The sequence below is a fragment of the Anguilla rostrata genome, chromosome 17, assembly GCF_018555375.3.
Source record: "Anguilla rostrata isolate EN2019 chromosome 17, ASM1855537v3, whole genome shotgun sequence".
NCBI lineage: Eukaryota > Metazoa > Chordata > Actinopteri > Anguilliformes > Anguillidae > Anguilla > Anguilla rostrata.
Genome location: NC_057949.1, coordinates 12,336,211 through 12,349,830, shown reverse-complemented (window position 1 = coordinate 12,349,830; position 13,620 = coordinate 12,336,211). Strand labels below are relative to the sequence as shown.

At 45.2% G+C, this 13,620-nt stretch overlaps 1 protein-coding gene across 1 annotated transcript in view; it reads left to right on the top strand.

The window, feature by feature from the left end:
- sdk1a (sidekick cell adhesion molecule 1a) overlaps window positions 1-13,620 on the top strand; it is a 281,598-nt gene that overhangs the window by 258,596 nt on the left and 9,382 nt on the right. Inside the window, exons 31-38 of the mRNA XM_064315729.1 lie at window positions 1,081-1,184; window positions 1,918-1,988; window positions 3,187-3,319; window positions 5,515-5,571; window positions 9,145-9,246; window positions 10,535-10,650; window positions 11,634-11,820; window positions 13,154-13,291. Coding sequence (XP_064171799.1) covers window positions 1,081-1,184; window positions 1,918-1,988; window positions 3,187-3,319; window positions 5,515-5,571; window positions 9,145-9,246; window positions 10,535-10,650; window positions 11,634-11,820; window positions 13,154-13,291 — 908 coding nt within the window. The remainder of the gene's footprint in view (window positions 1-1,080; window positions 1,185-1,917; window positions 1,989-3,186; window positions 3,320-5,514; window positions 5,572-9,144; window positions 9,247-10,534; window positions 10,651-11,633; window positions 11,821-13,153; window positions 13,292-13,620) is intronic.

Sequence of the window (13,620 nt, the reverse complement as noted above, 5' to 3'; positions counted from 1 at the left end):
TCATTACCATCGCCTTCCTCTTCATTCCGCGCGTTTTCATTCGCCTGTTTTTCCGAGCGGTCAGTGTGTCATTGGGGCGGATGGCGGCGGGTTGGCGCGTATGTGCGCCACCCTAGCCTCTGTTCGGGGGGGAAATCCCAGCAGTGTTTGGATGGATGTCCTGAGAATTTATCATTTTGTCGCATCTTTTCTTGCCATTAACTTTCCATTTGCTCCGCGTGCACCTCAGTGTCTACTCCAGGGTTCTTTCCCAAAAACCGATTCACTTTTTTTCTCTATCAAGCTCCAATTAGGTGTATTAATTCAATCGTGTACCTCTTTTTCAGCTTTCCCATGTGCCCTTTGAGACTCAATGATTCGGAACATGAGCTTGTCCCTGTTTTGTGAAGTCTGTGGTTGTCAAATGCATGTGGATTTTAACGTTTATGCGGTGTGGGCTCTGCACATTCTTGGGTTGCTTATTCCGTAGCACTTAAAATAATAAAAAGACACGCAATGTAAAAACTGGATAAGTAACAGAGCAACAATGTGCATGGTAATTGAAAGGTGATGTTTCAGAAAAAAAGAGTTCAAAAACAGCTGTGGTGGTCAGTTGGGGAATGGCGAAAAATGAAAGTTTTGTTGTGAAATTTGAAAGTTTTTTTTACCTCAGATTTGTTTTGACTCATTGATTGTAGCGCGTCATCTCTTCCGCCAAAATTGCTTCTTTGTCTGGTTTTGGGGGGAGGTTGCATTGAATTTCTATCATCTCTTTATAGTTCCATGCCTTTGCCGTAATCGCCTCCATTTAAATGTTTTCTGTAGCGCACATATTATTTGTGTTCAGGGTGCAACGGAGCAAACTCAACGGTGAAATTGTTTCTGTTTGTTTGTGTTTTGTATTGGTTATGCGGTCGCTCATTCATTATTTATCGCATTCCTTCCGCCATTGCCTCGCGGCCCAATTAAGGCGACGTCTCCTGTCAGAGGGCATTGTGGGAAGAGGCTCGGTTTTTGTGGCGCTGAAAAGTAGGTGACCTTCACACCCGGGGTCGCCTCCGGGAGAGTCTGTAATGGCCTGTACGTTGTGCACCCCCGCAGACTGAAGCCCTTCACGTCGTACAAGCTGAGGATGCTGGCGACCAATGACATCGGAGACAGCGTCTACAGCAATGAGACGGGACCGGTCACTACTTTACAAGACGGTGAGCAGAGTCTGAGTCCTGGTTTTCTGGAAGGTTCCACGTTGATTTGTGTGACAGCAAAGAGATGCTGCACAGTGCCTCCTGCCTCATTTCGCACTCTCCACTCTGTGGTCAAGGTCCCTAAAGTCATTTAATGAATAATCAAAAGCCATATTGTCTGTCTTTGTAGAGCCTCATTAAAATACATTTCTGTGTCCTTTCATAAAATTCTTTTGAATGGTGCTCACACAAATTGAGTAGGTTTTATTTTAGATATAATATTAAAGTAGTAGTTCAATTGAAAAATCTTATTAATAGAAAGGTACAGATACTGGCATCTGATTGATATGAGTTTGAATGGTTAAAATGGTTACTACAACTGCAACATATTACTGCTTCAAAGCAGAGCATGGAAACATGGTTGTCTCATTAGTATGGCAGTCACTGTGTGCTGAATCATTTACATAGGTTTGAAGTGAATGTGGTTGTGGTCTAAAACCTCAGAAGTTTGTCGTTAAGCTTTTCGGGCTTTGCGGTTCGCTTTGTGACAAAGCCAGCACAGTATATGTGTGCCTGTGTACACTTTGCTGCTATATGTTCCAAATGCCAAATAAGCTAAGCACCAGGTGTGTGAAATTACACTTTTGATTTTGAGAGGTTTTCTCATTTGGTGACACTGTTTGTGGGGGCATGACAGTGGTCACATGTCAACCTGAGACCCTTCAATTCACAATGCTGTGTGCTTTGCTAACAGTTCCCGATGAACCACCCGTCATTCTGACCGTGAAGCCGTCCACAACCACTTCAGTCCTGGTCCGGTGGCAGGTAATATCCCCACTCATCTTTAAAGGGTCCTTGGGTCTGTTTTTTTAGGACGATATAATTAATTTCATAAACATGTCATCCTCTTTACACATGCATAAATAGCACATTACTTGAAATTAATTTAAGGTTTCCAGGGGGAAAGCTAATAAGGGTGAAACCAGGGGGAGTGTTTTAATTGGGTACGGCAAGTACTTACTAAGATGGTGGCCCCCAACAAGGGCGATTTATGAATGTTCAGTGCTATCGACACTTTTCCTGGAGTTTATTACTCATATAGCCACTCTAGGTGTCTATTAATGTGCATGAGCACAGCCATCCCTTTACAAATGCCTCGCACGTTATACGTGAGGTGTTCATGAAGGAGGTGAGGAGTACTGGAGTACCAGCTGATGGAAACCCTCTCTCTTGCTGCAGCCAATCACATGCTGCCCTGTGGGACCACCAGCCACTCACAGGCCTCACTTCCAGACTACAGGGCCTGCCACCATGCTTTAGCATTAGCCTTTTAGCCTGCAGGTGCCAGCCAACAGCCAGTGTCCACATGCTCCTTTTTTCCTCCTTGCTCATTTATTTTACTAAAATTTTTTGGCTGTGGAATCGTTAAAGGCTGCTCTGGTTATGGATTAACCTTTTTCATTGGGCACTTGAACACACACATCCAAAGAATTAAGCCACAGCCTTTGCTATTCCCTGTTTTTACTGCTATATTTGTTGACATCTCCCAGCTCCATTTTGAAATCAATGATATGCAGTCACTTAGCGCTGAGAAGTGGACAGCCTTCTTTAATTAATGCACGGTCCATGTAGGAGTTTGCTCTGGGAAGGGACATTAATTAGCAGCTGGGACCTTTATCCACTGACCCGCACGCTCTAGTCCATCTTTCCAAAATGTTACAGCCATCTAAACAGTGCTTTGCGCCTCAACAAGTTAATTACTTTCAAATTGAGCTTTTTTCTGCTTGCCTACAGACACGGTTCTCCGCATATTTAAGGTCTCATCTTTTATCCATCTGCACAAATAATTATCTATCTGCACCAGGCTAATATTCTAGACCTTGTGTAAAACAGCATAGTCTTGGAGTGGTTGCAGAGTAATATTATGTTTTTTTCTTCCTTTTTTTGAGCGCCGTTTGATCGATACTATTTAATTACAAAGAGATTGACAAACCTCCCTGACCTTTAATTTCTCCTTTCCCAGGCACCCAGAGACGACAGCGTGAACGGGGTTCTGCTGGGATACCGGCTGTTCTACCGCGAGCTCCAGTACGACAGCGCCCCACCGGAGTCGAGGACAGCCGCCAACACCTCCTCCGCACGAGCCCACGTGACGGGTAGGGAAGGGCCCGCCGTTCGCCCAGCACGGCTTCCAGCTACGATGGATTTGCCTTGGCTTAGCTCCTGATACCTGTCTTAATTACGTTTGACATGGTGCCAGGTATCCGAGACCACAGTAAGGGAGGGCTCTCCAGGTATCTCACATCAATGCACAGCGCCACCCTGTCTTGGAGCTCTCTCTCACTGTCACACACTGGCACACACACACGCCCACATACAGGCAGGCCTCTACCATCTTATTAACAGATCAAAGGGCTCAAGAGACTGCCACCAGGCTAGGCCCCTGGAACATACCAAACAGTCAGACGGGTATACTGGCCGACAGGAAGCTGGTAATAGACGGAGAAACCTCGGATGCAGGAGCCATAATGGCGACTACGTGTTTCTCTTCCCCAGCCTCGAGGGCAGAGACTTCAAATGGGAGCCCTCTGAACCTTAGGCAATAGTTCAGTTAGTACACCGCAAATCCCAAGAGACCAGTTTTCCGCAAGCTTTGCGGATAACCGTGCCCCTTTCTGTTTGAGACTGTCTGGATGCGCAAGAAACTTTCTCAACAGCAGCGAAAAAACTCAGTTTCCAACATCAGAACCTCACCTTTTCTTACAGCAGACAGGAATATTTGTATCGGCCCAGAATGCAAAGCAGTTCTGTTCCATTTTTACCAGGCTGTAAAGCAGCATTGATAAATACCGGATCACAGTATTCGCATTCGCTATCTCTGTTTATACGCCCCATATAGCCGCCCTGACTTTTATCGTAAAGCCGGGCCGGCTTCATGATGCGGCTTCTTTCACTTTTGTGCTCTCTCATACTTTTATGTGCGCAAAAGAAATTGACTGAAGGGCTCAGAAACTGTATGGCTTTTCCGTTTCTCGCTCTCTCTCCTCGCTTGCTCTGCCGGGTTTATAAAGCTCAGGACTATCCTCTATATTAAATATTTCTACATGCTGGCTTTCTTCCCCAGCAACCTTAAGTGATATTGGCCGGGGGGGGGGTTGGGGGAGGGGGTGGAGGAGCCAGATTAGTCTGGAAAATATATGATATTTGCCCAAAAGAGTAGCGCCAGCAGCCCCTGAAACGGAAGAGAGCGCGTCGCTACGTTGAGTCCTGTTGCAGTAGGTCAAGCCCTGGGTAATTAGGCTTAGGCTTATCGGAGCGGTTTTTTTTCTGGAGCGTTTTCACCCGCGTTCTGTCTTCGGAGAATAATTTTCCGGTAAACGGTGCGGGTGAGGCGAGCTCATTAAACGCCGAGCCGACGCGCGGCGCAGGCGGTGACTTAGCGCTCGGGACTCCAGCGAGCGAACGTGCCGAGCGTCGAGCCCGCGACGACGAGCCAGGCGTTGAATCCGCCGTGACAAATTGGACACGGCGTCTACGCTGTTTAATGCTCACGCCTGGAGCGAGCGAGAGAGCGAGCGAGCGAGCGAGAAGGCGCATTCAATCTTTAGCCAATGGCGCGGACGGGGAGTGAAACCTCCTCCCTTTTTTTTCTTTTCTTTCGGAGCCTAATCCCCGCTGGGCGTGTACATTGTGCGATGGGAGGCGATAGCGCTCGCTTTGTCTTTTTTGACGCCGCTGCGGAGCCATTGGTAAAGTCAGCGTGAAAACAAGCACAGATCGCGCTTTGTGCGTTTCCTCCCACGCCAGCATCACTTAAACATCACAAAGCCGCCCACGCAATTTCCTAATAGACCCCGTGTCATTGTATATTGGCAAGGGTGTGTTGCAAGGTTTATTTTATGCGACTTTGAAGTGCTAATGGAAACTTAGCACTTGACAGCGTCACTGGAGATTACACTGAGCGAGGCGGTGAGGTTGTTTTGCTGTAGGCCTACAAAAGCAGTAATATTTTTTATTTGAACTGTTTAAATGGAACATGTAGGGCTTTGAGCACTTTTCCTGACAAGATTTGTGTAGATAATAATAATAGTAATAACATAAATTTTTTAATTTTTTTTTATTATTATCGTCATTATTAAGATTCTGTTTTTGATTGTGTGCTTTCTTGTATTGAATTGAGCTCTGCACATTGAACTGATCATTTCATGTTTTCCATCACTGTTTGAAGCTCGTCAGATTCAGAACTAAACCTCTATCGTAGACTGCTATAAGTCTCCAGCTTTCTTTGTTCAGGACAGTTTGGTTCAAGTTCAGGAGTCATAACAGGTCCTCCCTTGTTTGTCTCGAACAGCGAAAAGCTCTTTCAAGACGGTGAGCGGGGCTTCATCAACAGAATTCGAGCTAACACGTAAGTTTCATTCAATTAACAACCTGTTTAATGCTGTCTTCTCTGAAGATTGAGCAAAGTGTCCATGCCCCCCTCTGGCAAAGGCATTTAACTTAATCCCAGAGACCGTCCCTGTTCAACATGATCACGCACGTCCTCTTATCTCTCTACCTCTCTATTTGGTCTGAGAATGTTGCCTCTAGATTGTCAGGGGGCTGCATCCTGGTGTCTTTGTACTTTAGAACCTGTGAAATTTATTCTCTCTCTCTCTCTCTCTCTCTCTCTCAGTTCAAAAAATGCTTTATTGGCAGAACTCACTCCAGTATACATTGCCAATGCTTTACAAAACACAATACTATGTACATAACGTACAGTGTAATGTCATCAATTATAATTAAAAAAAACACCTAACAAGTACATGCAAATACATGAACTTAAGAACAACATTAATAAAACAGCAAATGACAATTCATTATACTTTATTATAATTTAATAGTATTATTTCTCTCTCTCTCTCTCTCATGCAGTAATGGCTGAGGACTCCAATTCCGAATGCCATTTATCACAAAACACAACACAAAGGGCAAGCCTGTCCCGGCAGACACTCTAACAGCAGTTAATGAGGTTAAGGGGCGAGTTCAGTCTAAGCGTAATGTGCTTTGTTCCTTAAATGTGAATGATTTAGTGTTAGCTAGATTTTTTGTGACAGATTTGTCACTATGTTTGTACAGTAGGTCGTTTTACAGTTCTGCTAACAAAATTAGCATCAGAGTAGTAAAGTGGTGGTTAGTGGGCCCTGTATTCCCTACACAGTATTAGTTAGAGTCTGGGCTGTGCCGTTGGTCGACTATGACTGTGAATAATGGCTGTAAGACACAGTCGGCTTTGTTCTGCTAGGTTTAAGTTGGTCAGGTTTTGCTGTGTCAGTGCCAGCCAGAAACTTCCCAGGTATTTATTCATTACCAGTGGCAGTCAGGAAGCACTCCTGCAGTCAGTTCTGGCCCGACTGCAGAACACACTGTGGCTTTAACCTGCCAAGCAGTCAGCGACTCGCAGATAAGCCAGTCAGAGTCCTGAGTGGGGCTGTGCCACCCTGCTCTCCCCGTGTGACCGTGGTTGGCACGTCGTTGCCATGACAGCATGGCATAAATGCCAGTTCCGTAAGGGGGAGGAGCAGGAATAAGAAGCAATATTTGTGTGAGTTCATTATGTGAATTTAAGGAGAAAGCATATTGTGATTCAGTTGAATCAGGGCTTAAGGGATGAAGCAGAAAGCCATGATATAATAATTAATTTCTCAGTGTACATATTTGTACGAGTTTCCCAGCTTCTTTCCGGAGTGCCTGTTGGTGCCTACATTTTGCGAGATTCTTTACAGCAAAAAAAAAAAAAAAGAAAAGAAAACCTCCCTGGATCTACAGCCTTTAGAAAAGAACAAGGATCAGTGATGCGATCACATTGAAGTGGCAAGCAATTACCCTAACATGGCCAGTTTGTTCATCTTGGCTTTCCCGGTGTTATCTTCCTTTGGGCAGCTGTGTAATACTGCATCTTTCTTAGTCAGCGCACAGTGGACTGGAGAAGGAGGAAACTCTGACCCTGATTATCTGCCACAAAGCTCTGTTCCCTTTAGCCCCCTCATTATTGATTGCTGTCTTAATGCAGCTTTCAAAAGGGTTGTCAGCACCAAAAACGGACAGTTAGCGTTTGCAGATCGTCATCCCCTGTGACTCAGCCTCGGCCTCTAGTGGTAGATTGTTGTTACTGCGTCTCAGTGCCGCTGAGGGTCATTTGCAGTACCCTTGGGGGCAGGATACTGAAAACCAGCAGCAGTATCTCATGCAATTATTTGTAACTAAACACCTATTTGGTTTAAAGATGTCATTTCAGAAAGCAATCAGTACACATTTAGGGCATAAGTTTCCCATTCAATCAAACAAACCTTAGAGCTCTTTAAGACTGAAAAATCCAAGAAATGGGAAAAGGTGTGGCTTGAAAATTGTGGTCCCCAACAGGTGACAGGAGTGAATGAATCTGTTTACCTTTTTCAACTTCAAATGATAGAGTTAACCATTCAGATGTTATTGAGTTGCTATGTTCTACACAAATTAATAACTCAACAGGTACTTGTGGGTATTCTGATTAGTTTAATTATGATTAAGAGTTCATTTTTTATCAGATGTCACGCATACGGTAGGTGCTCTGCAGCACACACCTGTTTAAAACAGCCACAGTACCTCAGCTTCCTGAAGACCACTTCAGCAAACACACACACTAGATCACAAGCTGCTTCATTCTGACTAAAGCCTTTGTTCTGCCTTCTGATGCCAGACACACTCTTTCAAGCTTTGTGGCACCTCATACTAATACACTTTCTTTTTACACCAAATACAAGTTGCTCGCCTCATTTCTGTGTAGCGTTAAAGTCAATGACCTTGGAATGGGAATAGCTAGAATGCGGATATATGACTTCATAATATTTGTTTCTGTATTATGCTGGAGTAGGACCTTCTCAAGTCATTTTTTCTATAAATTTAAAGAAGTCGAAATCTCAGAGTGTACATTGGTCTAGATAAAGATAGTTTAAAAAACAATGGCAGCTACTACAGTAGAGGAAAAAAGTATGTAACCAGATGATCTATGTGGTGTTCATATGTATATAATATTGTACATCTCCAAATCAGCAATCCCATTTGCGTGGGTCCAAGTACAGGTCTGCTGTTAACAAAATAGCTTGCTGGAAGCAAAAAACTGCACTCGCAGTGGAATCCATGTGCAAACCATGTCTTGTGTCTGTAAGTTGTGGTCGATTAAAACATGAAGCTATATTTGTAACAATCACAAGCAAAGCTAACCTTATTCTGGTGATTTTTATACATAAATACAATCAAAGGAAACCCATGAAGCAAAATTAATTTATTTGCTCATTTTTTATTGCAGCACCAGGAGGTATAAAAGTCATCTTGGCAACAGTTTATTTTTACACAGAGCACATTGATGTGAATTTAGCATGCTTGAAAATGTGTTGCCAAAACAGCATGAAAAGGTGTGTGTTTTAAATAGTGGCCTGACCAATCAATCACAACCATGAGTGTCAATCATTCAATGAAAACTTTTTTTTTTTCCCCACAATCCTCTTACTTCCAGTCCGCATGTCTCGTTGAGGTGAGCAAAGAGGTCTTTGCAGAGATAAGGTGCTACATTAATCTGCAGGATTTGATGGAGCTGCATGCGCCCATTAAACTGCCTAAGTGCTTTTCAACCAATGCATTTTTAATTAATGGTAAACCTGTCATAATATAGCATTCACAAAAATAACACATAAAAGATAAAAGGTTTCCGCATATTGCTCTGTAGCGTGACCTCCATTTTGCGTGAATAAAGTAACATTTTGCATTTAAGCCCGTAAGAAAAATACCATAATGCACTGCTAAAGAGAGAGGCAGTTTGGCGATATTGATTAGGGTATTAAAAGCAACACGATTACATTGCCCTACCTTGCAGCCTGTTTGTGTTCTGCTGTTCCGGTCTTCGGAGTACACGTGTCAGAGGTAATTACATGCATCTGTTTCTGCCATCTTCTTTCCCTTTCAGAGCTTAGCAAGTACAGGCGCTACGAAATCGTGATAACGGCCTACAACATCATCGGCGAGAGCCCGCCCAGCACGCCGGTGGAGGTGTTCGTCGGCGAAGCGGGTAGGGATCTGGAGGACGCGGGTCGGGATCTGGAGGATGCGGGTCGGGATCTGGAGGACACGGGAGACGGGAGCTCGGCGATAGGGGTGGCCTCGCGTCTCGGCGGCGCACGAGCGAATGCTACGGGGGTTGTTTATGTAGCGGTTGTTAAACGCGCGCCACTCCCCTGAAATTGGGGGATTTAATGAAGCCGTAAACACACATCTCTTATAATGAACCGGCACAGCTGGCAAGACAGCAGGGCTGAAGTTATTAATGTTGCCATTAGAGAGAAGGCCCGGAGTTCTGATATCACTGTAAGGAGAAGGTGAGGGGGTGGGGGGGGCAGCCAACCCGGTGAGTGCCCCAGGTTGACATGGAGCGGACATTTTGCGTACCATACTTGGTGGTGGGTGAAGTCTATTTTTGATGGTTGGGGGGAGTACTTTTACGCCCTCTGGCCTTCACTTCCCATCAGCACTTGTGAGAGCCACTGTGGAGACACGCTCCTGCTGAGCTCACAGCTGCCAATTAATTGAATTAATATAGAACAGCTGGAAGTGCTGCAGAGCAAGAAGAGTAGAGTAAGGCGGATAATCTCTCTTCCTGGGCCTCTTGTTCAGCTGTCATGGGGGAGCCTAAACCTGCTCGGGGTGCCCCCTGGTTGTTGGCGTTGGCTCATTGCGACAGGTCACCAACTGTCACCAATGGAGTAGCCTCCTTCGACTCATACTGCTATATATATTATACATTTTACTCTTCTCAGCATGTGAGCAGCTCTTACATTAGCAAGAAGTGCAAAGTAAACCATTATCATAATCTTCAGGGTCCCACAGTCGTAAAGTGCCTCACTCACTGCTCTATGTCATAGCTTTGTCCATTATGAGCTAAAAGGCTAAACTGATCCCAGATCAGTGCTCCTGTTCTGAGACACTTAGACACTAAATTTGGGCCCAGGTGCTATAGAAGTATTACGTCAGCTGTAGAACTTAGCTGGGTGTGCACAGCCTACGTGCCTCTTGGTAGTTTGGTGTATTTGTATTGGTTGTCTCTGATTGTTTGGTTAACACACTGCTTGTGTCTGTTTGATTGAGGATGCAGTGTATTTGTATTGGTTGTCTCTGATTGTTTGGTTAACACACTGCTTGTGTCTGTTTGATTGAGGATGCGGTGTATCTGTACCGGTTGTCTCTGATTGTTTGGTTAACACACTGCTTGTGTCTGTTTGATTGATAATGTGGTGTATCTGTATCGGTTGTCTCTGATTGATAATGCGGTGTATCTGTACCGGTTGTCTCTGTCCCGGCAGCTCCGTCGGTGGCCCCTCAGAGCATCCAGGTGAACACGCTGTCGGCCACGCAGCTGGAGGTGCTGTGGGAGGCTCCGCCCGTGGAAACTCAGAACGGCAACATCCAGGGCTACAAGGTGAGGCGCCCGGGCCGCTGGCTTCCCCAGCGCGGGGAGAAGAGTGGCCTCGGCACGCTTTCCTCCTCTTTAGGAATCGCGCTCACTTCAGGCTGTACCCCTTCCAGCGAGGCTTAGGCAGCCCAGGCCTAATTCTGTTTCACCGCTAATAGCTGTTTTGACAGCAGCACCCTCTCTGTGAAAGTTAAATGTCAAATGTTTCTCCCGTCTGTATTTTTTTCCCTCTCCATTTACACCTTTTTATTTCTTAGTCATACCCCGGTTTAAATCTTAGGTTAAGACAATTATGCCTCTGAAGTCTGAGAACAGTTGTGTCAGTCGTACAAGTTTAGGTGTGACTGGTCTGGGTCTTGTTGAAAGGTCTAATGATGTCCACCTGAGGTTTAGTTATCTTACTAAGGTTGTTACATGTGTTCTGGTTCAAAAAAGTTATCTTGTTTGGTGAAGTTCTCTTTTTTTTGTTCAATAAAAAATTTTGTTCAGTTTTCTTGCATCACATTTCAGAGATTCCAGTGTTCAGAGCATTGTATTGATTGCTTGCCGTAACCAAGTTTAAATTACACTTCTGAGATTTAATCAAAGGTATTTTATCCTGCAGACTTGTTTTTCTCTCGGCTGTGCTGAGAAAACCAGGCATTGATGTTGCTCAGTAGTTTGTCAAAGCAAAATTGCTATTACAGTTTCAAGTTAAGTTAAATGCTCTATAATATAAATGTTGACACTGTAATTACAATGGAAACTGTATATTAGTGTAAAACGTGTCACTTCAGAGCTCAGGAGCATCATTATTGAGTATATGAGGGACGAGCTCTTCAACATCTCCTGGCTGAAAGCCTCTAGTGAGAGCTTACTAATGACAGTGGCATGCTCTGAATTCAGGAGTGAGGGTAATGCAGTATAGATATGTATCTTTTTTCAGAACTCCATTTTGACTGGGAGGTTTCATTGGGATCTCTGATTGCTCACTTTTAATCTTGAAATAGATCCATTACTGGGAGCAGGGCAGTCAGAACGAAACGGAAAAGGTGAAAGTTCTGTTCCTCCCCGAGACGGCCGTGAGGCTGAAGAACCTCACTAGCTACACCACCTACCTGGTGAAGCTGTCGGCCTTCAACGCCGCCGGCGACGGGCCCCTCAGCGAGCCCCGGATGGGCCGCACCCTTCAGGCAGGTGAGCACCACCCCGCCTTCGCCAGCTGAATCGTGTCTAATCTGGCAACCCCTATCCCAATAGGGCCCCCTTCCTGTTCAGCCATCTCAGAACACTGGATGGCATAGGATCAGGAGATCCAGCACAAAAGTCCTGTAAAATTCACATTGCTTTCCACAGTGGTCATTAAATGATAACCAAGTTTGGGCCATGACGTAAACACCATTGTCCTATAGTGTAGGAAATAGGGCCTTTCTGTGCAATATTTGGCATATGCCACACCAATACAATGCCCCCTACTGGAGCACAGAGTCAAGCATTTGGCCTTTTTTCTCAGACAGACCTGCGAGCCGCATGGAGTGGGCTCTCTGGGCCATGCCTGAGGTGTACTTTCAGTTGGCGGTGATTCATGTCAGGCGAAAATAAATTGGGCAGGTTCCGGTGCACATCCGCCTCTTTTTAACCATGTGACCCAGTTTCTCGGAAACAAAAAGCGGCGGCTTTTGATGTGTGGTTTCTGTGCGGATCTGAAGGGCCTAAGGGCGCATTCCTTTGAGAAAGCGATTTACCCACAAGAGACTTCAAAACGGCAGATATAAATACAAACAAAGACATCGGTGTCAGTTTAGCTGTCTCTTTGTGGTTTGTTAATAAATACCAGACAAAAGGGGGTGCGTGGGCGGAAGCTGAGGCGGACTGCGGTTACAAAGCAAACAGATAACTCCGGCGTTCCCCTGCACCCCCGTCTTCTCTTTCGCAAACTTCCGGCTGTCTTGCAACATACAAATCAAGGCCAGGGATGTTTTTCTAGACGCATCCGGCAGATCAGCACCCGCCACGTGACGGACTCACTGTGGAACTTTTGCACATACGCGGGTCTGTTCAGATCCGGGACAGTGCTGGGAATGTGTCACGCATGCCTGTGTGAGTTTTATCTTTGCGGGGGCAGGGTTTGCAGCAAAGCCTGTCAAATTTGTTGTGATCACTGACTATGATTGACCCCTGGAGTCAGGATATTCCTCAGTAGCACCTCCTTCTGGTCTGTCGAGCACTTGCGAACTACCTGTGCCAGTCGCTTGTCCTCTGTGATGGACGCCCGTCGCAGAACAGCTCATCTGAAGGGTTGTCTATGACGACATGATTCTGGGGTGCCCATGCGGGTGTGCATACTTCCAAATTGACAGGCGAGGCAGGTCTCCAGTTGCAACTGGGAATTCCATATTGAGGGTGATAGGAAAAATAGCTGTAAAAAATGCAAATGTCTTTAATTTTGTTGTAGAGCTGGTAATGTTTTTCTGCTATTTTACTAACCTGAGGTAATGTGCATTGAGGTAATGTGCATTGTCTCTTTAAGCTCCCAGCATTCCTAGCTTCATCACCTTCTCGGAGGTCTCCAGCACCACGCTCAATGTGTCCTGGGGCGTGCCTCTAGCCCCCAATGGTGTGCTGGAGGGGTACAGAGTGGTGTACGAGCCAACCGCTCCAATCCACGGTGAGTGGTTTGACCTTCTCCATTTGTAGCTGGGGTAGAGAGTCTATAGACTGTCAGCCCGGAATGACCTGAGGCTTAAACATGGCAGGTCCCACAATATGCATAAAGGCAATTTAATAAATCCACAGATTTTTTTTAGTGCCTGGTTTCAGACTGTAATTTGCATGCTCCCCTTTTTCTCCCTCTAAAGCTATTTGAACTACCATTTGCCCAGTGTTTATCCAAAAAGCTGCCATTACAGTATTTATTTATTTTCCAGTTTTGTTGTGGTTATCACCTGCGTACACTGGATGACTCTAGACAAATGACCAATGTACTTTTCTGTAAAT